At 46.0% G+C, this 25,574-nt stretch overlaps 2 protein-coding genes across 2 annotated transcripts; both read right to left on the bottom strand.

The window, feature by feature from the left end:
• Window positions 1–4,531: 4,531 nt before the first annotated feature.
• On the bottom strand, window positions 4,532–6,895 carry LOC307241258 (uncharacterized protein; the record flags this gene model as incomplete). The annotated part of the gene is made up of 9 exons (XM_080015298.1): window positions 4,532–4,609; window positions 4,728–4,796; window positions 4,888–5,033; window positions 5,238–5,340; window positions 5,416–5,490; window positions 5,593–5,678; window positions 5,810–5,911; window positions 6,368–6,383; window positions 6,806–6,895. 9 exons carry the CDS (start codon window positions 6,893–6,895, stop codon window positions 4,532–4,534), a joined length of 765 nt encoding a protein of 254 aa, XP_079871424.1.
• Window positions 6,896–8,983: 2,088 nt separating this feature from the next.
• On the bottom strand, window positions 8,984–25,466 carry brpf1 (bromodomain and PHD finger containing, 1). The gene is made up of 16 exons (XM_080014716.1): window positions 25,166–25,466; window positions 22,999–23,805; window positions 21,902–22,091; window positions 21,513–21,800; window positions 19,671–20,188; window positions 17,907–18,099; window positions 17,130–17,261; window positions 15,727–15,855; window positions 13,954–14,425; window positions 13,219–13,527; window positions 12,804–13,082; window positions 12,560–12,707; window positions 11,985–12,118; window positions 11,749–11,864; window positions 11,018–11,172; window positions 8,984–10,076 (listed from the first exon to the last, which is right to left on the bottom strand). The coding sequence occupies exons 2-16, from the start codon at window positions 23,757–23,759 to the stop codon at window positions 9,893–9,895; spliced, it is 4,008 nt and encodes a 1,335-aa protein (XP_079870842.1). The 5' UTR covers window positions 23,760–23,805; window positions 25,166–25,466; the 3' UTR covers window positions 8,984–9,892.
• Window positions 25,467–25,574: the final 108 nt, after the last annotated feature.

The raw sequence follows: 25,574 nt of genomic DNA, 5'->3' as shown, positions 1-25,574 counted from the left end.
GCACCGTAGAAACATGAATACCAAACCCAGTGATAAAGCACTGCGATAGATAAGACTCACCAGGTTTGAAGAGGCAATGGATGTCATGGCTGTTTTGTAAAGAAAACTACAAAGAAAAAATTGAGAAATAAGCATAAATAAACGGGAAAAGTTATGGGAAATATGACATATGACACAATCAGGCTGATTCTCACCTGCAGGCACATTTGAGGGTGTTTGTCCACAGCTGATGTGTTATACAACTGCAGATAGATAGAGAAATAGATAGATACACAAAGGAGTGTTATAGTAGTGCACATCAAAACTATAGGCAATAATTGCCAATCTAACGGAAGTAGCTGAATGTTGGCAGAGCTGGGCGGGCTGGGGTGGTGGAGCTGACCTTGGGTGGTGGAGCTGGCTGGGGTGGTGGAGCAGGGCGCTTTGTCACATAGTCATCCAATTTGCTAAATACTGTATGTGCAGGCTGTGGCCTGGGGGGGCTTCCGCATGGGGGGAGGTGGGCTGTGGCCTAGACTCCATTGGTGTGTATTGGTTGCTTTAGGCACGATCTGCGCCGGGTCGAGATAAGAGGGAGACGATGCTGCGTTCCATGGGAACTTGGGAAAATTGTAACTCGTGTTGGTAGGAAGTAATGCTGCCTTCCATGGGAACTCTGAAAATTGTACTTTGGCTTGATAGGAAGTGATACTGCGTTTCACGGGAACTCGAAAAAATGTTTTTCGTGACTAAAATGACTAACCCGGACTCTGTGCATTGCTGCCTGCAGCTATATTTATTATTATTATTATTATTATTATTATTATTATTATTATTATTATTATTATTATTATTATTATTATTATTATTATTATATAACAACAACAATTGCTGGGGTCCATTATCGACACCAATTACAAAGCAGTAACATCAGTTTGTGCTGTCGCTCCTCTTTACATCAGCATTACGTCTAAAGTTTTCCAAGTTTGCAATGAACACAGCATCCGCTGACGTAAGGATGCAGTGAATTACTAATACAAGCTGATACACTTGTCGCGCATGATAACTTTATCCTAAAAAATAGAAGGTGGCTGTCTACTACCTCTCGTCCACGGAGTCCTGCCTCACGTGTCTCTGTGGAAGGAAATCACTCCGTGTGGAAGTTCCCAACAACACGGTTCCAGTCAAACGGAATGGAACATTGGAACACTACATGTCCCTCGGTTGAATTTCAACTTTTTAAACTTTTGGGACTAAAACAAAATAGACACAATTCAGACCCTTTGCCCATGAGCTGCAAGCAAACTCCACGTGTGAGGTCGCAAACAAGGAGTACTGTATGTTTTGAACTGTTTTCGACTCCTACACTTTGCGGGTTAGAACCGGCTCAAATGCCGCAAAATAACACACAGATGCGAACAGAACGTGTTTATATTTACAAAAAGGGCAAAGAGTAAAATATCAAACGAAACACCCCGCCAATGTTAAGCAGGTAAGGCCATACACACACAGACGCAGTTTGTGACCACTACAGAGCCATGGAGTCTACACCACATAGCTGGCACGGTGCAAATGGGTTGATAGGCACAAGCTCCACATATATAACAAATTGGATGATGACGTCACAAGGCGCCTTACTCCACAAACTCATCTCGCTTCACCAACCAACCGGAAGTTTTTGAACGTTGGCGTGTCGGCGACTACTTCCGGTCAAAGCTCGTCGGTTTTTCACAAATTTGTGCTCCGTATGTGGATCGATATGGATGAAACTCAAACCGAGAGATGTCTGCCATGTCCTGGTTCTAACGACACCTCAACTGTGTTTGTGTGCCCAGTGGTTGTCCACTGACACTTTTAGCCCGAAAAATGCCAAGGAGAATAATAACAATAAAAATCCGAACACTAAAAATAAGGAGCCTTAATAATAATATTAATAATAATAATAATAATAAGAAGAAGAACATAAATAATAACAACAATAATAAAGGAATAAAACAGAAAGAATGATATATGTATATTAAACTTAAAATGAACAAGAAACAATAAAAATGTTCTTTAAATAAATGAAGAAATTGGAAATATAATCCCAATAGTTAACAATAAACAATAAACCTCTGTTAACAATTCACACACAGTGGAAAAGACAAGGTTTTACAAAACAAAATAAAAAATATAGCTGCAGGCGGTCAATAACAGGATTCAAGCCCATGAAGACAATTTAGATCTCACGGTGCAATTCATACAGGGATGTTCAACAGGTTTAGTCCTACAGTTTATCAAACAGAGCTGGGTATTGGTACTCAATGCCTTTAAGGTATTGACCGAAATAATCCAATACCAGGTAGTATTGAAACTTTTCCAGTCAAACGATACCTGCATTCGATCCTTTGTGCCCAGATATAGAAAGAAAAAAACAAAAAAAATAACTATTTGTATGGATTTGCTCATCACTGCAAGCTAGGGCTGCACAATAAGTGATGTCGATATTGGCTTCCACAATTAATTTATCGTTTTTAATTAAAGTTCAGTGTCCGATTCACAAAAGATATTGCGCTAAAGTTTGGTAGCTGAGTGCAATTTGCCCTCGTTCTTCGTCTGATCACAATTATCCCCGTGTGGCGAAGGGAGGGTAGGTTGTTTTTTTCTCTTGCAAAAAAAAAACGAAAACCTGCAGATGGAATGTAACTGAGCTTCTTGTTTGGGATAAATTTTTAGTTTGTGCCATTCATTTTCCAATCATGATTATCGTTTTAGCCATAATCGTGGCTTAAGGGTTTTTCGATTTAATGCGACGTGTCATTGGCTCACTACCGCAGCAGCTACAACAGTAGGTTCACAATTTTTCAAGTCTGTCTCAAAACAACAGTCAGGTGTCCATATGAACAGTGAAAGAGGTTTTACTCACTGCCATCATTCTTACTGTGCTGGCTATTGGTTTAAAATGACACTGCCCAAATACTTCATTGTACAGTTTTCGTAGAGTCATTTAATAAATATTTCAATGATTTGAACACTTTCAAAATGTATTAATGTAGAAAAATATTTGGATGGGAAGGAGTGGTGGCATTTTACGTAACTGAATGTTTCCATTAACATGAAGGGTATAGGAGGGAAAAAAAAGGTATAGAATGAAGTACTCTTTTGGTATCTGTATCACTTTAAGGGTACTGGTATTGGTTTCGTATTTTTTTTTAACAATACCCAGCCCTGGTACCAAGATATGAGATGACTGGTCAAAAGATCAGAGTGATCACTACAATGCTGCCATGTACAGGATGAAAATAAATGTGTCCACTGTAATGTTGACACCAACAGAAGGTCCTGCCATGCCGTAACCTTTGGGTGGATTCACACCAAACTCAGTGGGAATGTTCTCATTAGTGACCACCATGCTAGGATGCACAGATGACAACCAAACTGCATAATTCCACTAATAACTGTCTATAAAGCATTGTCAAGTTCAACGGTTAATAGCGGCCATACTGCTTATCTGATCGTAAATCTTAGGCTTTTGTGCAGTTAGGTCCCGTCATGTCCTATACCAAATTTGGTGTCAATCGGTCAAAAGTCGACAAAGCCTAAGTGGAAAAAACTGTTATAAATGGGTAGGTGTTAGGTGTTACAGCCTTTTTAAAATGTTACAATTGAAATTTGCACAAACATTTTTGAAGAGCGATCTGTATAAAAGGGAATTTTAGAATGATTCAAATTATAATGAATATAATTTTATTGTATTCATCCACGTACCAGGTATTGGCTGTTTTCCACCTCCTCCAGGGTGGAGTTTGGTGTGGGAGTGCAGAGGCCCGTGGGGTGCCTCCAGCAGAGGGAGGCAGAGGGCTTCAGGAAGCTGGGGGGACACACGGAGCTCCAGGAAACTCCCGACTTCTCCAGTGTGACTTCACTGGTGTGCCAAACATCACTGCCCATTTCTGCACACACACACACACACACACACACACACACACACACACACACACACACACACACACACACACACACACACACACACACACACACACACACACACACACACACACACACACACACACATTAGATAAGACCTAATTTATTCATCATTGCCATTTATCATTATCACTACATTCGTAGTATATGCCTTTATCAGCAAGGTGCTCCAGCAGAACTTCAGTGCCAAAAATGCTGTAACGCATGTACAGAAATATTCAACCACATTCATATTTCTCTTTCTACCAATTCCATACCTGCATCCTTTACTGCCATAGCCTTTTGTGGGGTTTTTTAATCTTTATTTGGGCGTAGAACATATTTTGTAAGTTCTGTTATATTGTATTTCTTGTTGTTTTAGACTGTTAAGCATTTTTTATGTATTTGTACTACAACGCACCAACTATGACTACCATGGCAAACTGCTTGCACATGAAAACTCTACTGATTGTGATTCTCAGTCAAACATCTGCTAAATACAAATGATGGAACCATAGGGGGAAAATATACAAACTGTCCAAAACCTTTTTTATTTATTTATTTTTAATTTTACTAAAAACCTCAATCAAGTAATGAACAACCTGTCTCACTCACCTTCAAGAGAGACATTTTGAAATGGGCACTTTGTGAGTCGAAGGGCATCCACGTAGGTGTAGTAATACACCTGTTTGGCACAGAGGAAACTAGTGAGGGCACCGGGGCGCGACAACAATAACACATTCGGATCATTACAATCAATGACAAGTGGGAATTCGGACTCATCTGAACCAAAAAAAACTCACCTGTACACAGACGCACGGCAGCAGGTACGGTAATCGAAGAGTCTCAGATTGAGAGCGTGATGAGTTAATCTGAAAAAACAAACAACAAAAACCATATTGACGTTGTTTTAGTAATAAATAGACATATCTACATGGACAGAAGGACAGCCCCGATACATACGATGACAATCGGCAATTGGTTGCTGCTGCACAAGTTTGGGCGCTTCTGGTGGCACCATCTCGCCTTCACAGACGCCCCAGGTTCCACAGTTACGTTGACAGATTTAGACGAAAGGTCCAGGGACAGGTTAAACTGTGGCACCGGGTCTGATTTTCCGCACGGTAACAGCGTCAGAGCATAGAGTAAATAATAAGAATTTTAAATATTATTATAACAACACAAATTAAAAAAATAAATAAAATCCAAACTAAGTACAGCAATGTGCACAATCACTGGGAGGAATGGTAAATAACCACAATAAATAGGGAAAAGAGAAGATGACGGATCGGGTTGAATTGGATATTCTTTACCTGGTATGGTGTAGTTCTCTGTATATGTTTTGGAACTTGTATTGAAAGCTACAGACACTAGTTGACCAGCACCAGCCTTCACGCAGTCATACTGTAATTCCCACTGCAAAAAAGAGAAAAAAATGAATCATCATCATCATTATTATAAGGAACCCAGGTCGCTGGATTAAACACTTACCAATTTGACTCCTATTATATTATCTTTGGTTTGTGTTGAACACTTGACTCCATGAGCCTCACGCTCCCGCATCCACTAAGAAGGACCAAGAGGAGAAATGAACGTTTTTGTTTTTGTTTTTTTCTGAACACGAGGAATCCACAGCAATGACGTGCGACGAGAACGACGGCCTCCAACCTTAAGGGAGTGATCTCCAGACTTGTGAACGGTGACGGTTGTTCTAACGGACGACAGGATGACGAGCCAGTGCTCAGAACCAAAGTCTAGAAGAAGGCACGGCGATAAACAGATAAATACACAGAAGCCTGTGACCCTGGGGGAGGAGATATACATATACATACACACACACACATATATACACAGTATATATATATATATATCTCATGAGTCATACCTTCAGCTTTCATCCAAATATTCACACTGACACACTCATAGTATGGTTCTCTGCTCTGCAACTTAGTGGATGACAACTTGAGACGAGAGTCCGCCATATAATCTGGAGGACAGAAGAGGAGAAGGGAAGAGAGAATGGAGAGGAGAGGAGGATAGGATAGGGGGTGAAGGAGAGGAGAGGAGAAGGGGGGAATTGAGAGAAGAGAAGGAAGGAGGAGAGGAGGGGAGAGAAGAGAGATGATGAGTGTAGAAGAAAAGGAGAGAAGAGTGGAGAGGAGAGGAGAAGAGGAGAGGAGAAAAGGATAGGAGATGAATGAGAGGAGAGAAGAAGGGAGGCGATGAGAGAAGAGAATAGGAGAGGAGAGGACAGAAGATGAAGAAGAGGAGAGGAGAAGGGGGGAGAGAGGTCCTGTACATTATGGGATTGTTTTGGGGGCAGATCACAGAAGAGTCTTGCAGCTTCGACTTATCATGGTTGGGAAACATCTCCTGCTGATTTGGGGGATTTGCATGAACAAAATTGAAGCTTAAATTTTAGAAATGACCGTTTTAAACTTACCGTTCGCGCTGCGAATCTAAAGGAGGGGAGGAGAGAGAGACACTTCAAGTCAAAACGATGGAAACGACCAAAATATATATTCTTATCAGCGCTGCGCGTTTACCGTTGAATCGATATCGATCGCGCGTCTCCATCGCAACGTACCTACAAGGCATGAGGGTTGTTCAAAACGAGAACGTTTCTACTTTGTAACTTCCTTTGTTTGAAACGCGTACATCTGTCACTACTTTCATCGTTTTCCATGTTTTTTTTAAATATATATATATATATATATATATATATAATTAGATGTTAGAATCTGTCTAGAATCTGCTATGGCAAATTGTTCTCAGCAAACTCCACCATATTGTCGTTGCACTTGTCCCCCGCGTTCCTCTGTGAAGATGTCCACGTTGTTTCGGTGTTCTCTTACATTTTTTTGGAGGGGTCGTAACTCACCAGACACCGCAGCGTCTCCGAGGCGCTGGCAAGCCGCGAGGCGGACGCCAACACGGAGAAGAGTAACATCCGAGCACCGCCGGACCACATTGTAGCACTTTGAAGTCGACGACAATAAACTATTACACCTACAAAATAAAAGAAAACAAAAATAAACCAAAAATATCATTTAAAAAAAATAAACCCCCCCCCCCACACCATTTGATCTCCAGCCTTTGAAAAACAACTCCGATTTGTAACGATCCGCGTGGCATGGATCTTTGCTGCCTCGTCGGCCACGCCCCCTCCCACTCACAAACGAATAAATGTGCCTATGAAATAAATCCTGAAATAAGTGGATTAGGCACTAAATAAATGAAAAAAAAAAAAAAAAAAAGACGTTTTTTAAAAGATTATTTTTATTCATTTCAGGGGACTTTTATTTCATAATTCCACATGTATTTACTTAAGGGGACTTCTATTTAATAATGGCACTTTTATAAATGTCATGGCACCTCTATTTAATAATGCCACTTTTGTTTATTTGACGGCACCTCTATTTCATAATGCCACTTTTATTTATTTGAAGGGTTCTTTTATTTGATAAAGCTACTTTTTAGTATTTGATGACATTTTTAATCACATTACGCCACATTTACAAGCCTTAAACGCTAGCGAACGGGCCGCGGTCGTCGCACGGATTCGGAGCCGGCGGAGAGAGGGGGCGGCGCCGCGGCAGAGGTTGGGAGTCGGAGCGATCGCCCGGAGCCCGGTCCTCAGCAGTTTGCACCGCAGTCGCAAAGCTCGGCGCGGTGTCGGAGGAACCATTTCGTTCGACGGGAAATGTTTTGACCCTTTCGGTCACGTTCCGATAACAACCTAGGCAGACAGAGCTGCGAGCGAGCCGTGGGTTACATAGATATCACACTTATTACATTTAATTGCGTTTTTTTCTAGATATATTTACTCAAATCCACTTATGATGGTCGGCTTTTTTGTTGGAATGTTAAATGCTTAATAAAATGTAGAACCCCACAGCAGTTTATAGTCAAAACATTTCCATTTCAGATTTTTACTTCCATTTTTTTTTGGGGGGGGGGGGGGGGTCCTCAGCCAGTTTCCGTCCAGGGGCTATTACCGCCGTTCTTGGGGCAAACGTGACCGTAAAATACACGGGCGGCGTCTGGGTGCATTTCAACAAAACGCGACTCGAAAGCGAAGCGTGACCTTACAATGGAGACGGGAGGTGAAATACTCGCGCCGAACTTCCCCCACCTCCTCACTCGTCTCGACTCTGTGGTCACGCCAACCTTCATCAGAGCCGTTGTTCGCCGACGACGAGGACGGAGAGGCGGCACGAGGGCTTGCGCGGCGCCGTGCGCGATCAAACCGCTGACACTTGACGCCTCACGGGTTTCCACTCGCCGGGCGGCTGAATGGGAAGCTCAAGAGCCGTAGACACGACGACAAACTGGCTCTCTGGGGCTTTGACTCGAGCCAGTGAGTTTTAAAAAAAAAACAAAAAACGTTTTTTTGTTTTTACACATATGATTTGGTCTTTTGACATGTTCAAAATCATCTAATCTAACATAACTATTGTTTACACGACAAACTGCACCTTTGTCAGAGAGGGCCCACGGCCCGCAGGGACCCAACCCTTACCGTTATTTGGTGCCTAGTGAGTGATGGCAAATGTGGTGTACTTCAGTAGCTCCTGGATGCATGCCACAGAGAATTGGCCGCTGCAAAATAAATAATATTCCCATATACAAACACCTAACAAAGCAAACCTGAACTCCTACATAAAAGTACAAGTATCACTGCTATACATTCGGTGATAGATTAGAAATGAAAACGTATCAGAGTGATGATTATTTCCCCAAGATTGATGACCTATTTAACCCCGCCTAACCAAAAGTTCACTCGTTTTAGACCTACTAGGTATATCTTAACTGAGCAAAGATCACAGAGAAAGGTCATGTCTTTGCATGAGTGTTAGTTAAGTGGAGTCATTTATTACTCCCTGCCTTTTTTGAATTAGGTTAAAGGAGCGGGGGGGGGGGAGAAAAAACCCCAAAACCTTCTCGTTAACGCAAAAGGGTTTTTCACGTGATGCTTTCAGGAACAGTTCAAGAGTTCAAACGTCTCCCACTCTTGAGCAAACATATAATGAATCGAGGCCAAACGCGTTTGTAAAAAACAAAACAAAAAAAAACAACTTTTTTTTTTATTAAACTTCTATTTTTATGCAATCTGTATATATAAAAAAGTTCTACAGCCGTTGGCCCGAGACTAAGACAGTGAGGCTCCTTTCCATGTCAATCCTCACGATTCATTCACCAGCAGCCTGTGTGAAAAAACAACAAAAAAAAAACAAAAAAAAACAAAAAAAACACATGGAATCAAAACGTACGTAAAAAAATAGAAGACATGATATCAGAGTGTGGGAAAAAAAAAAAAAGAGACAAATCAGGACTGCCGTGTGTGGCGGTTGACACCAGCCCGTGGACCTTGATGAGAAAGTGAGCGGAATAAATAACGGTTGTTTTGCTCACAGGTGCAGTCTGACCTTGTGCTCTTGGAACATGTGACCGGACGCTCGATCAGGCGGTGGCGGTGGTGGTGGTGGGGGGTTCGGACCAAAGACAAACATGCGCCGGATTGCTGGTATTTTCGAGCGATGCCAACGTACAGTATAAAAATGTTCCCGTTTGAACGCAAGGGGAGGTTTGTGGAGGAGGACTTGATCCGTCGTGCCTTTTCCGTAGCGTTGATATGATGATTACGTATCGGGCCCTTCTCCGTGTGCGTAGACCCTCATCGTCGCTTTCTCAATCATGATTCTGGACATATTTGTTTTTCCTCAATCATCTCAATATTATTATTATTATTATTATTATTAATAATACCCTTTTCTCATTTCTCTCTTAAATACAATATTTTACATTTCAGATTAAATAACAAATTTGCGTGGCGGATGGTGTGAGTGTGTGTTTTTTTTGCGCGATTGAGATGTAGTGCTTTTCCCGCCAGGTGCTGCTCGGATAGGCTCGCTGTGTTTATGAGGCGTGACGTGATCCAGGAAGGTCCTGTGTTTTCCGTGTGTGTTCAGTCGCTGTCGCTGGTGTCGCTGCTGGGGTCTCCCTGCACCTTGTTGCGGTGCTGCATGGCGCGGTGGTACGCCACCTGCACCGACTTGCGGATGTTGGACTTCCGACCCTCCAGCATCTTCTCCTTGTCCAGCTCCTGGTCCACGCCGAGGGGCACCAGCTTGGACCGTGGCAGCCACTGCCTACAGACACAGACACACATTAAATTTATTAAGTATTATTAAAATACTGCAATGGAAAGGACGCCTCACCAAGTCCATTCAAGTTTCAAACACGGGTACGCTTCAAACTATTTCAGATGTAAAGTAGACAACACAGCTGGAGTCAGGATCATGACATTTTAGTCATGTCTGCCTATTTCATAAGAGCCACTGTCACAGAAGATTGCAGCATAAAAATATGAACCGTCAGTTAATTTGCCTCAACCCGACGGAATGGAAAAATCACCTAAATCACATTCTATTAGTTGTGAGATTTCTAACATTGGTTAAAATGACGCTTCAATTTGGATGAAAACACTATTGTAAAATTCAATCTGTTTCAATAATTGGGGACAGCTTTAGGATTCAGGCTTAGGAACAGGATCAGGTAATAACTGTGACGGCTCTCCCTGTTTTGTGACATCAAAAGGACGTCCAACATCGGGGTCATGCGTCCTCAGACGTCCTCTCTGGGAACGATGAGGGCAGTGAAGCAAGGCATTTTAATTTCTCACAACATTCACTTTACAATTGAATTTTATTTTCGAAGTTACACAAGCGTCCAAAAAAAAAAAAAAAAAACAAGTGAAAAGAAAACAGATTCAGCTGCACAGCGTGACCTAGAAGGGAACTCCTCTTCCTCCTCTGCCGTCTGCTTCAACCACATCTGCCCCCATTATCTTGAAGCAGCATAAGTGTTTTCGACTTTCATACTTCAGAATGAAGAAAAGAAAATCCTTTGAACGGCGAGTGCCAGTAAAATCGGAAACCACTTGTCACGTTTTCATTTCACGCCCTCCCCTACCCCGCTAAACACATCCGAACTGTCTATCAGAACGGAGAGACAGGAAAGAGCAGAGACGGCAACAAACGTCAGATGACTGAAAGGAGAACAAGTAGAGTGGATGAAACGGTCCACCCACCAGGTTCTCTTGTTGTCGAAGAAGAGGACGAGGAAGAGGTGCTCCCGGGCCTCCTGGGTCATCTGCTCCCCCAGCTTCAGCACGTCCAGGGGGGGCACGGGGATGGGAACGCCCCGGTGGAAGACCCCCTCCCTGGGCATCTTGGGGTCAATGATCTGGGAGGGAGGGATTTTTCTTTCAGTTATGAAAGACTTCTAATATTGGTATTGACACAAATTATGAATTCTTCTACCTTCTTACAAAGACGGGAGTCGAACCTGTATTTAATGTTTGGTCGCAATAACGACACCGATTTTAAAACGGATGAATGAATTCTGAAGTTCCTTTTCCAGAAACATTTAGCAAGGAAGCCTTTTCGGACCTTTCACCAAATAAGTCTCTTCTATTTAACGCTTTAATTCAGGGCTGATCCGACTGCAGCTTGACAACCACAAATATGGGCGTGAACGCACCAAAAAAGGTGTTTAGGATCTGATCCCCAAAACCGCATTTGCAGCGTAGTCTGACTGCGTTCAAGAGGCAAATTTGTGACCTGCACGAGGGGTCGCGGGTGCATGAGTACGCGTTAATTGCAAGCTGGCTCCGTCCACCATTTTCAAAATAGCAGACAATTCCATATAGAGGAGCAAATAACTGACTACCGATTTCAAGTGAACCATCTGACGAGATTATAGGCTGGAGTTTTCACTTTGGGTGGGTTCTGCAGAAGCAGCGGTGTCAGAGTGTCTCACCAGCGCCGGGTAGGACGGGTACCCTCTACATTTGGCCCACACCAGATCTAGGGCGTCCAGGGCCGAGTAGTCGTCAGAAGTCATCCAGCACCCGGAGCGGCTCCGACTCCTCACCACTAAGAAGAAAAAATAACAATAATAATACACATTTACAGGAAGAAATAAATGTATGTAATGTTGTTATTCATATTTGTGTGTGTGTGTGTGTGTGTGTGTGTGTGTTTGCGGCTGCTTACGGTGCGAGACGCTCCGTGAGCCTCCCACGGAGTAGGAGTCGTTTTCGGTGCCCGACGTCTCCTCGCTGCTGTCCTCCTGGAAGGCCGAGCGAGAGAACGACGCCTTTCCTCTGCCCTGCTTGGAGGGGGTGGTGCTGGGGGGAGGCGGCGACGACAGGAGTGTTGTTATCTCAACACGTGGGTTGTTATCTGCTTGCGGGTTTATCTCAACAACCTTTGATTACGTCGAGTACGTCATTGGGAATTACGGCGGTTTGTCCGCGGCATGACGGGTTGGTTGGCAGCGAGGACCGTGGGCAGACATGTGGTTTGCGCCGTCATGTGTGTTATGACATACACACCCTCCTCATTTTAGGGCGATCCCGCTTTTTCGCAAGCAGCCCAGCAATCACAACCATGTGAAAGTACGTTTACCATTCAAAGTTCCTCACTTGCATTGAACCAAGTCAAGTCATTAAAAAGGAAATGATCGATGACTAATAGTTACTTTTTGTGCTTGTTTTCCCAATTTAACCTATCAACCGTGTGTGTGTGTGTGTGTGTGTGTGTGTGTGTGTGTGTGTGTCATCAGTTACCTGGTCCTGTCGGACGCTGCGCTACTGCTGCTGCTGGTCGTGGACTCCGAGTCGGAGCTGGAGCGGGGGAAGCTCCTCTCGTTCCTGTACACGCGGAAGCTCTCCGTCACCGGCTGGTTGCCCCCGTCAAAACCGTTACTGGGTAAACCTGGAAAATAAAACAAACAAACGTTCCATCAGTGTCTTGAAATCAATGACGGCGGCGGTGCCATCGTCGAGGCGTGACGCGGGCGGCGTCCCGTACCCAGGATCAGGTCGTCGTTGTCGCTGTCGCTCTCGGAGCTGGAGCTGCTGTGGGGGCTGCGGGTGCGCTTCCTCTGCCGGGGCGGGGACAGCAGGGGCAGCTGCGGGGGCCCGATGGGGCTGGGGCTCACCCCCGTCCCGCCGTGGCCCACGTCCCGGTTCTTGGGCGGGCGGCCCGGCCTCTTCGGCGGCCCGGCCGTCTTGGGGTTCTTCTTGGAGAAGAGGACCGAGGTGCGGCGGCCCACCTCGGGGGCCAGTGACGAGGACGACGCACTGAGATCTGAAATACGAGAGAGGGATTATTTAGACTCACTTCTTCGTTTCTAAATACAATATTTACATTTTTCACATCCCTTTCAATTGAAAGATAATAACAATAATAATAATGTTTTATGCTTTACATCACCACCACTGACCCTTGCCACCTATCTCCTGGCTGCTGCTCTCTCCCCCCTCATCGTGTCGTCCTGTCGATGAGGGGTGATGAGGGAGGGAGGCGCCGCGTTCCGCCCCCACCACCGAGTCCCGAGACCCCAAACCGGAGACCCCATCCCGCTGGTGAGCCAGCTTCCGCTTGATGACCGTCATCTCCTTCCTCAGTGCCTTGGCCCTGCGCGACTGGCCGATGCTGTGCTTCCCGGAGCTGACCTCGTCCAGGCGCGCCTGCAGGAAGTGAAGTTGCTCCTCTAGCGGCAGCCGGCGCCGGTTCTCCGGCAGCAGGAGGTCTGGGAGGAATGAGGGGGTGGGGTGGAGAGGTGAGAAGTCTTCAAAAAATACAAATGAACAAATAGGAACATGATGGAAAAGTGTCCTTGTCCTGAGGGCCAAAACATATCCTACGCAAGTACATAAACGAAAATAGCAGGACTACACACAACAAAAATCGGAAGCTCTGCTTGTGTAAACTAGATGTGCGCTCCTTTTTTCCTATGGAGGTGATACACCTGAGTCCACCAGGGGGCCGTAGAGAACAAATCTGATCTGGTTCGTTGACGACATCCACAGACTCAACTGCCATGGCGAGCGGAGAAAACCTTTTTACATATAAGAGACAAAATAAATAGCTATCGTGGCCCCTCATGGTGACACGTTGTCCAGCAACAGGACCTTGGGTTGGGTTAAGCATTTCGCAGGGTATGTTTTGCCCTTACCCTCCTCATTGGAAGACAGCGGGTGTTCTCGGTCCCTTTCCCGGTCCCGGTCCCTGTCCCTGTCCCGGTCCCTGTCCCGGTCCCTGTCTCTGTCTCTGTCTCTGTGAGTGTCTCTCTCTCTGTCTCTGTCTCGCTCCCGCTCTCGTTCCCTCTCCCTCTCGCGCTCCCTCTCTCTCTCGTGCTGGCTGTCGGGGCTGGGCTCCCGCTGGAGATGCATGCCCGTCTCGTAGTCGAAGCCGATCCTCTCGGCCTGCCGCCGGGCGCTCCGGATCACCACGCCGCCCATCTCCCGGAGCCGCAGGGCGGCGCGGTAGAAAACCGTGTCCTTGGCGTTGTACTTGAGGCAGTTGTTGACGATGAGGCCAAAATCGGCCTCGAATGACTCGAAGGTGAGGTAGTGGTGGGACTCCAGCTGGTTCCACATGGTCTGAAAGTCCATGGGGGTGTCGATGTGGTCCAGGTAGTCTGGCACCTGTGGGCGAAACCAGTCAAACTCTAAATTCTGAGTTCAAAGTTGAGGAGACACCAAAGGCCTTTCTGTCCGGATGATAAAAGCTGAATCATTTTAAACATATTATAATCTTTCTTGGTGCTCAGGCGCCAAGATTGAAATGAGGAAAAATACTGCACACTTAAAGTAGCGTAGTTTTGGAGTATTGCAGTTCTTTTCATTTACCATTTAGACAGCAAGCAAACAGAACCACATGACACACTTTAACATTTCAACACTACAGCCACCAAAAGCTTATCAACATTAAACGTTGTTAAAGTTTGTTCCGTGTCCAGAATGTCTTTCAAATGTTGATGTTCTTGGACAAGGAATGGGAAAGGAAAGGATTTGACAGTGGGGGGAATGTTTTTGATGGCTATCTCTACACAGAAGCACATTGGAAGTGTGTGTGAACTATTCATCTATTAATGGAACAAGACCACATATACCCCTCTCCCACTGCATCAAAAACCCGGTAACACCGCTAACATCCAGCATTTGTAACCCATGGGAAAGGACCTGTCTCAGTCCCTGATCAAATGACCCGGGTTTTAAACCGCTCCACCTCAGAATAGGCTCGGATGTGAACTCGGGTCGACACGCTTATTTTGGCCCCTTTACCCGGGCGATGCAACGCGCGTTTATGTTCCGGACGCTGGCGCATAAATAAACAGGAATATCCGTGTATCGTTCCATTATTTCATATCCCAATTAGAATCCAAAATCTGCATGGGGGGCCGTGAAATGAGTGTGGGGATCGTTCATCGTTCGTGACAGTCCGATTTTTTTGAGCGGAACAAAATACTTTTTCAAAAAGTTTTACAGTTTTATGCCGTTAAGTTGCAGTCTCCTCTACTGTTTTGTTCCCAACGTGATGCACCAGCAAAAAAAATGCATTTTTACTGGCAATGGGAAAGGTGTCAATCGCCTATTTATTTATTTTTTTCTAATTCTGGTGTGAAACTGGTAGTAGAGAGGGGTGTTCCTAAGTGACACAATTTACAATGTGTGAACCAGAGGTGACTGTACAATAAAATCTCACTTGCGGGATGCGATAGTTATAGGACATAAATAGCTCATGTAAACAGATGGTGGGGCAGAGACCCACTTCAATAAAATGTAGCTATAGGAGAGGGACATGTGATGCAGAAAAGCTCTTTAGAATTGGGTTTTAAGAATCAAATAAGTGCAGGCAAAGACCTGTGTGTGTGTGTGTGTGTGTCTGTCTGTGTGTGTATAACCACGCATTACACACACACACCCATCACAGGTAATCACATTACCTCTGCCAGGGGCACAGGCTCCGTGAAAAAGTTACTGGTGTCTCTTTCCTGTAACTGCTCCAACGTGCTCCTCAACAGTACCAGGAAGGGAGTGAGCTGCATCTCTAGTGCCATCTGCTGTACTTTGATCTGAAACCGCACACGCGCACGCGCACACACACACACACACACACACACACACACACACACACACACACACACACACACACACACACACACACACACACACACACACACACACACACATTAGAAAAAATATATAAAAACACACCACCTATCCTTGAATAGAAATAGAAAATAGAATAGAAAATAGAAATCTGATATAAGATGGCCAGGGTATCTGAGAATCACGCTTCGGAAGAATTTCACTAGAAGTAAATACATGACTACCTCTGATTAGCTGGTTGTAGAACTTCCAACACTCACTGTGCGAGGAGTGCGACTTTTTATTCTTACGACACAGACCCAAAATGGAAATAGTGAGGACGTCTTTTAGCTTTTTTTTCCTCTGTCTTTGTTCGGAATGTAAGCATCCTCGTCTCTGGTGGGGCAATGATATTATTATACATCCCATCCATCACACCTACAACTTCAGGGACGCCAGCGATTTGCGTAAATGCATTTTAGAGTTTTGCATGTGGAGGAAACAAATGAATCTGGGCATTATCATCAGCATTAAGGTCAATTTAAGTTTGACAGATGATTCTACAAGTTGTTATTTCAAGATTCAAGATTCAAGAGGTTTATTCGTCACATACATATACATACTTTCATACATATATGCAGTGAAATGCAATGAACTGGAGCGCCGGCGCAGGCGACCGCGGGGGGCGGCGCCACAATCGCCATTATTTCATCACTGTTGCAAAGTTGCATCTTCCCACGTTGCCGGGGATCCTCTTGTGGATGGTGTAATCGCTTCTCGTACAAGATCGGTCACAAAAAGCCAAGGTAACCGTGCAATTATTAACGCGCTTCACAGACAACAAGCGCCTACATTCCATGGGAAGAGAGATGTGATGTGTGTGGAAGCTGCATGAGCGCCATCTGCTGACAGATGCCCGCTGGTGGGCTGCGAGGGTATTGCAAGCAAATCACGGGCAAAACATTGATTTTCAAGTGGGCGGCGAGTCCGAAAAGGTTTGGGAACCGCTGCTCTAGATGTCTCCTAAATCCTAAATCCAAAATCCTGCTGGAAATCAGAGCGGTTTCCTAGATTAAGACAGTTTGATTACAATGAATTTACTTCTACACCTAAAAGTAGGAGCAGTTTGGACCGATTTCCTACGAGGACCCTTGACAAATATCTTCCCAGGATTGTCAAAATTGTTTGTCTGTTGGTAAGACAAATTCCATGACAAAAAAACAATAAAAACCAAACACGGTGACGTGGCATGGCTCACCGTCTCCCTCTTGAGCTTCTCCCTCTTGCGGATCAGCTCCACCAGCAGCCGTGCTCTCTCCAGGTCGTGCCTGAGCCGCTGCCACGCCTTCAGCTGCTCCTTCAGAGCCGACTGCTTCTCCTCGCCGTCCCTCTGGAGCGCCGGGACAACATCAAGTTAATGAAGGCACAGATCCTGATCAGTCATATCAAACTAGACAATAGGACTCAAAAGCGTACGAGAAACAGTATAATAAAAACAAAAAAAAGTACCCATCTGATCCTTTACTTATACAGAACAACGCAGACAGACTAAATGGTCGGGGCCATTTCAACATAATGATTGATATGTGTTTAATTTTTATCTGAATAGAGAAATCCAAGCTGCTTTTGTGTCAACCAAGAATTAATACTTTGGTTTTATATATGACATGTATGATCATATATCATCCTTGGTTACTGTATTGGGGCTATTCACCCTATAGAACTGATGTTGGCTGGGTGAAGATTTGTTTGGTAGATACGCAACCATTTTCTGCTTGAATTAAATATAAATACCACCATATTGCCAAATGAAAGTAAAAAAAACTGAAATATTACATTTCTGTATGAGACTCCCAAATTGTTCCATTAAATATTTTTGGCATGGGTGGTTCCAAATGGATGGTACTTAGAAGTTGGCAGCAATTCTCATCATCAAAATGTCAATATATTGATACAGCATCGTATCATGAGCCATTTCGTCTGTATTGGACTGATACGAGCCGATCTCAGCGTCTCCTGTAGCTTTGGCGGGTACCGTGGGAAGCTGCGAGGCGGGCGGCTGCGGCTGTATCTGGTCCACATTGCGCTGCGACTGCAGGTGCGTCTGCAGCCGCCGCAGCAGAGGAACGCCGTTACGACTTTGCCTCTTCAGCGTCCAGTAGCTGTGCAACCGCTGCATGAACTGGCTCTTGCGCGGAACTGTGAGGTTGCTGGTGATTTTACTCAATCTGGGGAGAAAAAAAAAAAAAAAAAAAAAATATATATATATATATATATATATATATATATATAAAGATGTACTGTTATATTCCAAATGAGCCGAATAATCGCATACATACAGTATATTATTGTGGCAATGCTCATTTTCATTTATATGAAAGAATTATAAAATTATAGTTACGTATCTTCACAGATTCAAAACGGACGGTAGAAAAATATAGGATTGTATCTCGAGACTTGGAACAGTATCAAAAACAAAATAACATAGAGAAAGGAACATTTAAAATAAAAGAATCAGTGATTAAATTAAATAAAAATTGACAAGGATAAATTAATATGTACATACCAAATAAAGGAGACAAGAAATACACCTTCCCTATCCCAAGTCTCCACAGATTCCCTTCACTCGCTCATTTACCCATTAAATAAAACATGAAACAGTGGCTACAACGGAGGAACTCCCATGTGCATGGTGAGATATGAGGGATTGCCAGATCGTGTTATATTGTTATTGCGCCCTTTAATACACATCTTATCCTTTCCAAATGCAACGTACTGGTGAGATCACGTAGCCACATTTTGGAGGTCAATATTTTCGTATGTAATGCCTGCATGTATGCAATCTTGTAAATATCGGGAAAAGTTGCTGTTTGGGGGATAACATTCCCTTTGTAGTTGTGCGGAGGTGCCGCATGCACCCTCAATAAATAGCTCTTGGACACTATAATTTCCTTAGTGACTCCATGTGTAGAAGGTTTTATCTAAATTGGATGGGATGAAAGTGGGATTTTGCGCGATTTTGCGGTAAAGCAAGAGATATCGCTTTAAGACCCAAATGGGATTTAATTTGTTTCCATCTACTGTCCATTTTAGTTTGTGTATAATAGAATTGCAATGACAGGCTTCCTGTTCTGTTCTTAACCAGTTAGGTGGTGAGATTGAGGTGCCTAGCCAAAAAAAGCAAAGGACTTGGAAGGATATACTGTTACGTTGGTAGTACAGTGGGGTCAGAATAGGAAGAACAAGAATAACAAAATAATAACAAAACTATTTTTTAAAAGAGACATTTACTGGTCGCAGGAGAATTCTCTTTTTGGCTTTAGCGACCGCACTCACACCAAAATGCAGTGACCGGTCTTTGAACTAAGAGACAAGACCACACCGGTGGCCTGCTCATTTTAGAATTTATTTTAAGATTTTACTGCTAACCTTTAAAGCACTTTGCGGTTTGGCACCTTGCTATATTGCTAAATTTATAGTCCAACAAGAGTAAGAGTCTCCTCAGTCGAGACCAGCTCCGGATGCCAATGTCTAGTAAAAACCCAGACCAGCAGATTCAGTACCTTCTTTAAATCACTCCGCTAAACCTGCTCTTGTTTTAGTCTTTAAAAAAAAATAATTATTTTCCTGATTGTACTCAGTACTTGATTTGCTTTATTCCAGCTCTACCGCCTCTTTAGATTGAGCATGATGTGTTTTATTTATGATTTCATTGTTTTGACCTCGATATGCCTCTATAAGGCACTCCCTGAAGCGTGCGTGCGTGCGTGCGTGCGTGCGTGCGTGCGTGCGTGCGCACCTGTGGGGGGGTATGCAGGGCACGGAAACCACAGGCGCCGCAGCCCTCTTCTCCGCCAGGATTTTGCGGGCCCTCTTCATCTTGAGCCTGGACTTGGCCTTGGCCCTCTTGGCGCGCTCCGAGCTCCAGCCCTTGGTGTCGTCGTCGTGGCCGATGCTGGGCTCGTCGTCGTCCTCCAGCTCCCCCTCGCTGTGGGAGGACCCCATGCTGGCTCCGCCGACGCCCCCCAGGGGCCGGGCGGAGCCGGGTGGCGTGTGGATGTCGCAGTAGGCCGTCTTGCGCACGCTGAAGGACGTGCCGTTAGCGCCGGTCTCCCGGACCGGCTCCATCTTCATGTAGAGGCCGGCCTGCTGCGCGCAGGTGACGTGGAAGGCGGTGTAGCAGTTTGCCTTGTGGCACTGGATGCAGGCGCCCGAGCCCCGCTGCTTGCAGATATAGCAGGTGAGCTTCCAGCGCGCGGGGGGGATGTGCTCAATGCTGTCGATGGGTTCGAGGAAGACGGTGTTGGCAAAGCACACCTGAGGGAAGAAGAGCAGATGAAACCGTTTAGACCGTGGTTCTCAACTTGTCCAGCCTCAGGGTCCAGGTTTGTCCGTAGTGATTGTGTCACGACCCAAACGCGATTCCAACCACCTGTATTATTCCACAAAATGAATGGTGGGGTAATTTGCGATGCTTTTGTGCAATGTTAAGAAAAGAGGAAACACACAAAATGTAAATAAGAGCCAAAAATCCAAATAAATAAAAACCCAAAGGGGCCCTATGATGGGATCAGGAACATAACAGGTAAACCACTGACAACGGAGCTCCGCCAGGAGCAGCGGAACAGTGTATGGGCCTGGGTCTTGATCAATAAGCAAATCCTACAGCAGCTCTGGGTCTCTGGTACAATGCAGGCTCATATCAAACACATTTCAATCGGTTGCACTCTTTACAAAAACATTTCAATGTAGTTTCATCCGGTGTTTCTATGGAAAAGGCTGCGTAGCCGCAAGCAGTGGAAAAAGGAAAAGACACCACTTGCGCAAAAATCGAGAAATGCGTGTAGCTCCAACAGTGGATTAACGTGGATTTGATATGAAGCGTATACTCCCGGCACTCCGGGGCTGTGCCCGTACATTGCGTCAAAAGTGGCAGGCGCAGTTCCACTGTGAATCGCGTTGTGGACGTTACGTTCGTGGTCTAAATCTAAACGCGTTGTGTTTTCTGCCTTTGTCGCCATTTACAATATCCTCTGCACTGCCAGTGCTTTATGAAGCCGGCTAAAGCGGTTCCTGTCGGGTTTGCTCTTCGTTTTAAGTCCTGGGACAATTTGAAGATCAATCCGGGCGTTGAGTCTTTCTGGTGTTACTGTCGTTCCTGTGGACGCAACGTTGACCAAGTCACACGGTTCGTGCCTCTGGTGGGAATACAACTAAACTACTGGGAAAATGAAACCCGTTCCCCTGGTCTGGTAAAGCATCCATACGGATGTTCACGTGCACCACGGCTCTTAAATATGCATGAAAGCAAAAATGACACAAGCCGAAACAGTCCTAACGACAGAGGTGACTGGGTAATAGAAGGCAAAAACAATACTGTGATACAATTCTATTTTTTCAATTTCTGTTTCGATTTGAACATTGTAATATAGATGCTATTTGAACTTTTCCCCATATACCAACATGCACGCTAGATGGAAATACTGAAAAAATAGTCGCAATTCGTGAGCCATCTGTTCAACATCGGATTTACTCAATATTGAATGGAATCACGGTTGACCTTTGTATCCGAATAAAATTCCGGCCGGCGAACGGAATAACCCTCCCCGGCATAAGCGTCCGTTCAGCCGAAAGCGCTCACCTCCGGGATCCAGAGGGCGCACACCACGTGCGCCCAGCGAGCGTCGTCGGTCTGCTTGAAGGCTCCTCCCTTGTTGGGACAGAGCGCGCAGTCCACGGCTCGGCTGGGCGACTGCAGGCAGCGGCGGCACAGCCACTGGCCCTCGGGGATGTAGGGCACGCCGTAGCACTCCTGGTGCACGGCCAGGTTGCACATGTCGCAGAACAGGATCACGTTGCTGTTCTGACACTCGCCGTCGTTGCAGATGCAGCAGACGGCGTCCTCGTCGATCAGGGCGCTGGGGTCCGCCTGCACGGGAACAGGAGGCGAAAGGGGGGAAATGGGCTCCATGGATGCTTCAACGGACACGCGGATTTGGCCCCCACGTCTCCCGTCGACTCGTTAAGTACCTTGTTGTGGCTCTCGAAGTACGACTCCTTCTCCAGGCGGTCCATGAGGTACTCGAACACCTCCTGGGGGATGGGTGTGACGCCGTCGCTGCGCCGCTTGTCGTTCATGATGTCGAGCCAGATGTAGTCCTCCTCATCGATGTCATACTCCACCTCCTCGTCCAGCTCCTCCACCGACTTGTCGATGTACCTGGGGAGCGGCAGATGCGGCGGAAATGAATCATGAGTCATTTGTGACATCACACAGTGTCACAAATAGTGGGCTTAAAAAAAAGAATGGACTCGTAGGTTTTACTGGCGGTAAGTAGAACGCACACAATGACCGCCCACTTTTTTGGACGGCGTAAGTGAATCTCCCATTCATTCGCCCCGCTGACGTTTCAGGAAATCCTCACGCATCCAAAGAGGTTTAAGACGGGAACCGAGCCAACTGACTACCAGATGAATCGTGACCGTAAAACATTTGAATCGCAGCGGCAAAAAGTAAAAATAAATTTGAAAACGGGAAAGAAGGGCAAAGGTACAAGACTGTGTACATAATTATTATAAGAGTGAAGGAAATACTATCCCATAAACCACTGGGAATGACACTTTCCAACGACTTCCAACATAACGATAGTTTAGCGCTTCTTGAATTTAACCCATGTCAATATTATAGTGTTTACAGCGTTAGTAACAGTGTTGTAATATATTGTCGTGTGTGTTGTGTGGGTGTATATAGTTTTTTCGGTTCGGTGGGAGCAGTAACTCGCTCGCCGACAGTGACGATGGCGGGTGCGGTAAACATTTCCATGGCAACAGCGAGCGCCCGCCCACCAGCGCCGTCGCTGTCACGCACCATCGTTTCCCAGTCACAGAGTCATCCAGGATTCCTTTGTCCGATCCTGTCTCACACAACTTTAGCCACAATGTGAGGCGCTGGATGAATAACGCAGCCGCTACGGCCGGGATCCACTCACAGTATATTTGGTGTTTACGTGGAGCGAAAACTGAATAGAAGCTTTAACCTTCATTGACGACGCCGTTTTATCCGCCAGCACCTTAAGTAGCGAAGCCTAGATCCCTCGTGGATAACAAAGCGATCTTTCGACACCGACCTGTAGTAGGACGAGGGCCGTGGCGGCGCGTCAGGCCGGTCCTGGTCCAGCTCTCGGAACACGGCCTCGGGGAGCTTGACGGCGGGTCCGGACGGAGCGCTGTGGTGGTGGGACGCACCCTCTTTCTTCTTCTCCTTGCTCTTATGCTTCCCAGACTTTGGGGTGGCCTTCCCCCCGTTGGCGGCGGGGGTGTCCGGCCGGTCCTTGCCGTTTGTGCCCGCCTCGCCGCCGCCGCCTCCGCCGCCTCCGCCGCCGCCCCCGCCGTCCCCCCCGTTACAGGCCGCCCCCCCGCTGCCCCCCGTGCCGGAGGACGGGGGGTCCTCGGCCTCGCTGTCCTCCTCTGACACCACGTCGATGTTCTCGAAGATGCTGATGCGGTGGATGCGTCCCTGGATGTCCAGCTCCACCATGCGCTGGGCCTGGGCGTACGTCATCGTCTCTTTGCCCGGGGAGTGGGAGCGGTCCGATCGGGTGGGACTCCCCGGCGTGTTGGCCCCTTGGCCCGCGCCGCCTCCCTTGCCGCCGCCTCCGTCGCCGTCCGTGGAGCCCGCCAGTGACACGCGGGGGGGCCGGCCCTTCCTCTTCTTCTGGGGAACGCTCTGCGCGGGCGTGGGGTTGTCATGGTCGTAGTGGTAGAGGTGATACTCGATGCCGCTGTAGCTCTTGTAGACCTTGCGGCAGGACTCCACAGGGCACTCGTAGGGCGGCTTGGTGGCTCGCAGGTTGTGGCAGAACGTCTTCACGTCGAAGTCCAGCCCCATGGTGCCGGTGGCCACTGCTGGGACACAATCCGCTGAAGTTTTACATCTGGAACACAGATTTGAGAAAAGAAAAAAACAAAAAAAACACCCACAGGATCAAACACCAGGACTTTCTTGGCCACAACAGGCCCCAAATACACTTTGAAATGCGAGCGGAAGTTAGATGGGAGTCCTGTCACACAGGTCCATCCAGCTCTACCTTCGCTTGTTTATGTTTAAAACATATGTTTCTCTCTGCACCTGGTGTTGTGGTACTGACGTCACACTGGAACCGTTTTCTTTACCATTTTACGATGAGTGCTTGTATGTATTGATGAGGCTAATTACATGCTATGTAGTTACTAAACGTTGATTCTCGTTGTGGGTGGACGAAATCAAAAAGGTGTAAAAGTGATGGGAAACGGCTCATGCAATAAAGTAGTCCGCTCCAACGTTAGCCGTGATGTTTTACAACAATGAAGGATACAACCTGTACTATTAGCCTACTATTAGCCTAGCGGTGGCTAGCTAACAACACTGACCAAAAACACGCGTCAGATGATCAACTACCGAGGGAAAAAGGAGCGTTTTCTAACACCGATCTCTGAATAAACTGATAGATCTGTGCTTTGAGTTGATCCGACAGAAAATGTGTAATTACACCCCCCCCCATGCAGTTTAAATGACTTATAACCGTGTGCTACATTTCAGCTAAGTACTGCAGTAGATGACAAATAAATAGATCGGCAGAGCAATTTGGCAATATGCGTTAAACTTGAACAATAAAAGAGAAACGTTTGATTATTTGACGACATTGCAACACACCTAAAACACTGAACTATAAACAATAAACCTCCGTATCAACAATTCTCACCCTGTCAAAAAAAAAAGGGAACTGCCGGACTGCACACATAACCAATAAAAAAATCGGTATATATTCATACATAATGTGCACAGGAATGTATATGCAGCGGACTGGCGCAAACCGGGGACTTTTAATTGTAAATAATAGTGAATGTGGTGAAGGAATCTGGATCTGACTGTGGCTCATCGCTGCCTGCTGGTGTTTCCCTCCACAATGAGCTCACCCGACACCAGCGGCACCACAACACACCGTTCCGCAGCATTTATCACAGAATGGGAATGAAATATAGATTCCTATCGACTTATAGATGCAGATTTATAGATGTATAAAGTGTTGAGGCGGTGTAAAGTGTGCGTTTAACACGGCGAACCACACGAGCCGCACACAAACAGCCACAGCGCCGCGGAGAACTGGGAACCGCCACAGCGACGGTTTGTTTATTGATCGACCCATCGAGTGGGAGAACCGTGGGGTTAAACCCACAGAACACGAGCCCGCTGCCCGTGTCCCCCGTGTCCCGGGTGGGACCGTGTTATTGTGGATAATGGATTATTACACTTACTACTCCGCCTTCCTCGACACTGCGCGCTGCGGAAAGCTTACTCCGGGTCCGCAGGGCTGGAGCCTGAAGAGCGGTTTTTTTGGACTAAATCGAGCACTTCCCGAATGCGATCGCACCGATCGTACATAGTAGATGGATGCGGAGGCGGTCGGCGGTGAAAAGCAGCGGTCCAGAGAGTTCCGTACGGCGGGGATAATTCAGGAACTTAGCCGAACAAAAGGGGCCACCATGGCTGTGCGCTAGAGACGCGTGTAGACACATTCGTGAGACGAATCCTACTGTTGTGTTTTAAGATTTGAAATGTTGTCCTTGTGCTGTCATCGCGCTATTTCTTTTTTTTAGTTTCGTAACAATGACGAGTTCGACGCGATTTTAAAACAAAACATTTGAGGGCATTACTCAAAACAAA

The sequence above is a fragment of the Zeus faber genome, assembly GCF_960531495.2.
Source record: "Zeus faber genome assembly, chromosome: 15".
Lineage (NCBI taxonomy): Eukaryota > Metazoa > Chordata > Actinopteri > Zeiformes > Zeidae > Zeus > Zeus faber.
Note: the sequence above shows the minus strand (reverse complement) of the source record. Positions and strands in the feature narration are given on the sequence as shown.

Bases quoted from the DNA above. Each gene is read 5' to 3' on its own strand.
- brpf1 (XM_080014716.1), bottom strand. From the start codon at position 23,759: ATGGGGCTGGACTTCGACGTGAAGACGTTCTGCCACAACCTGCGAGCC. The intron at 17,262-17,906 runs GTACCCGCCAAA...CCGGCGCTCCAG, and splicing joins CCGCCTCGCAGCTTCCCACG to AGGGACGGCGAGGAGAAGCA. The intron at 13,528-13,953 runs GTAAGGGCAAAA...CATTCCTCCCAG, and splicing joins GCTGTCTTCCAATGAGGAGG to ACCTCCTGCTGCCGGAGAAC.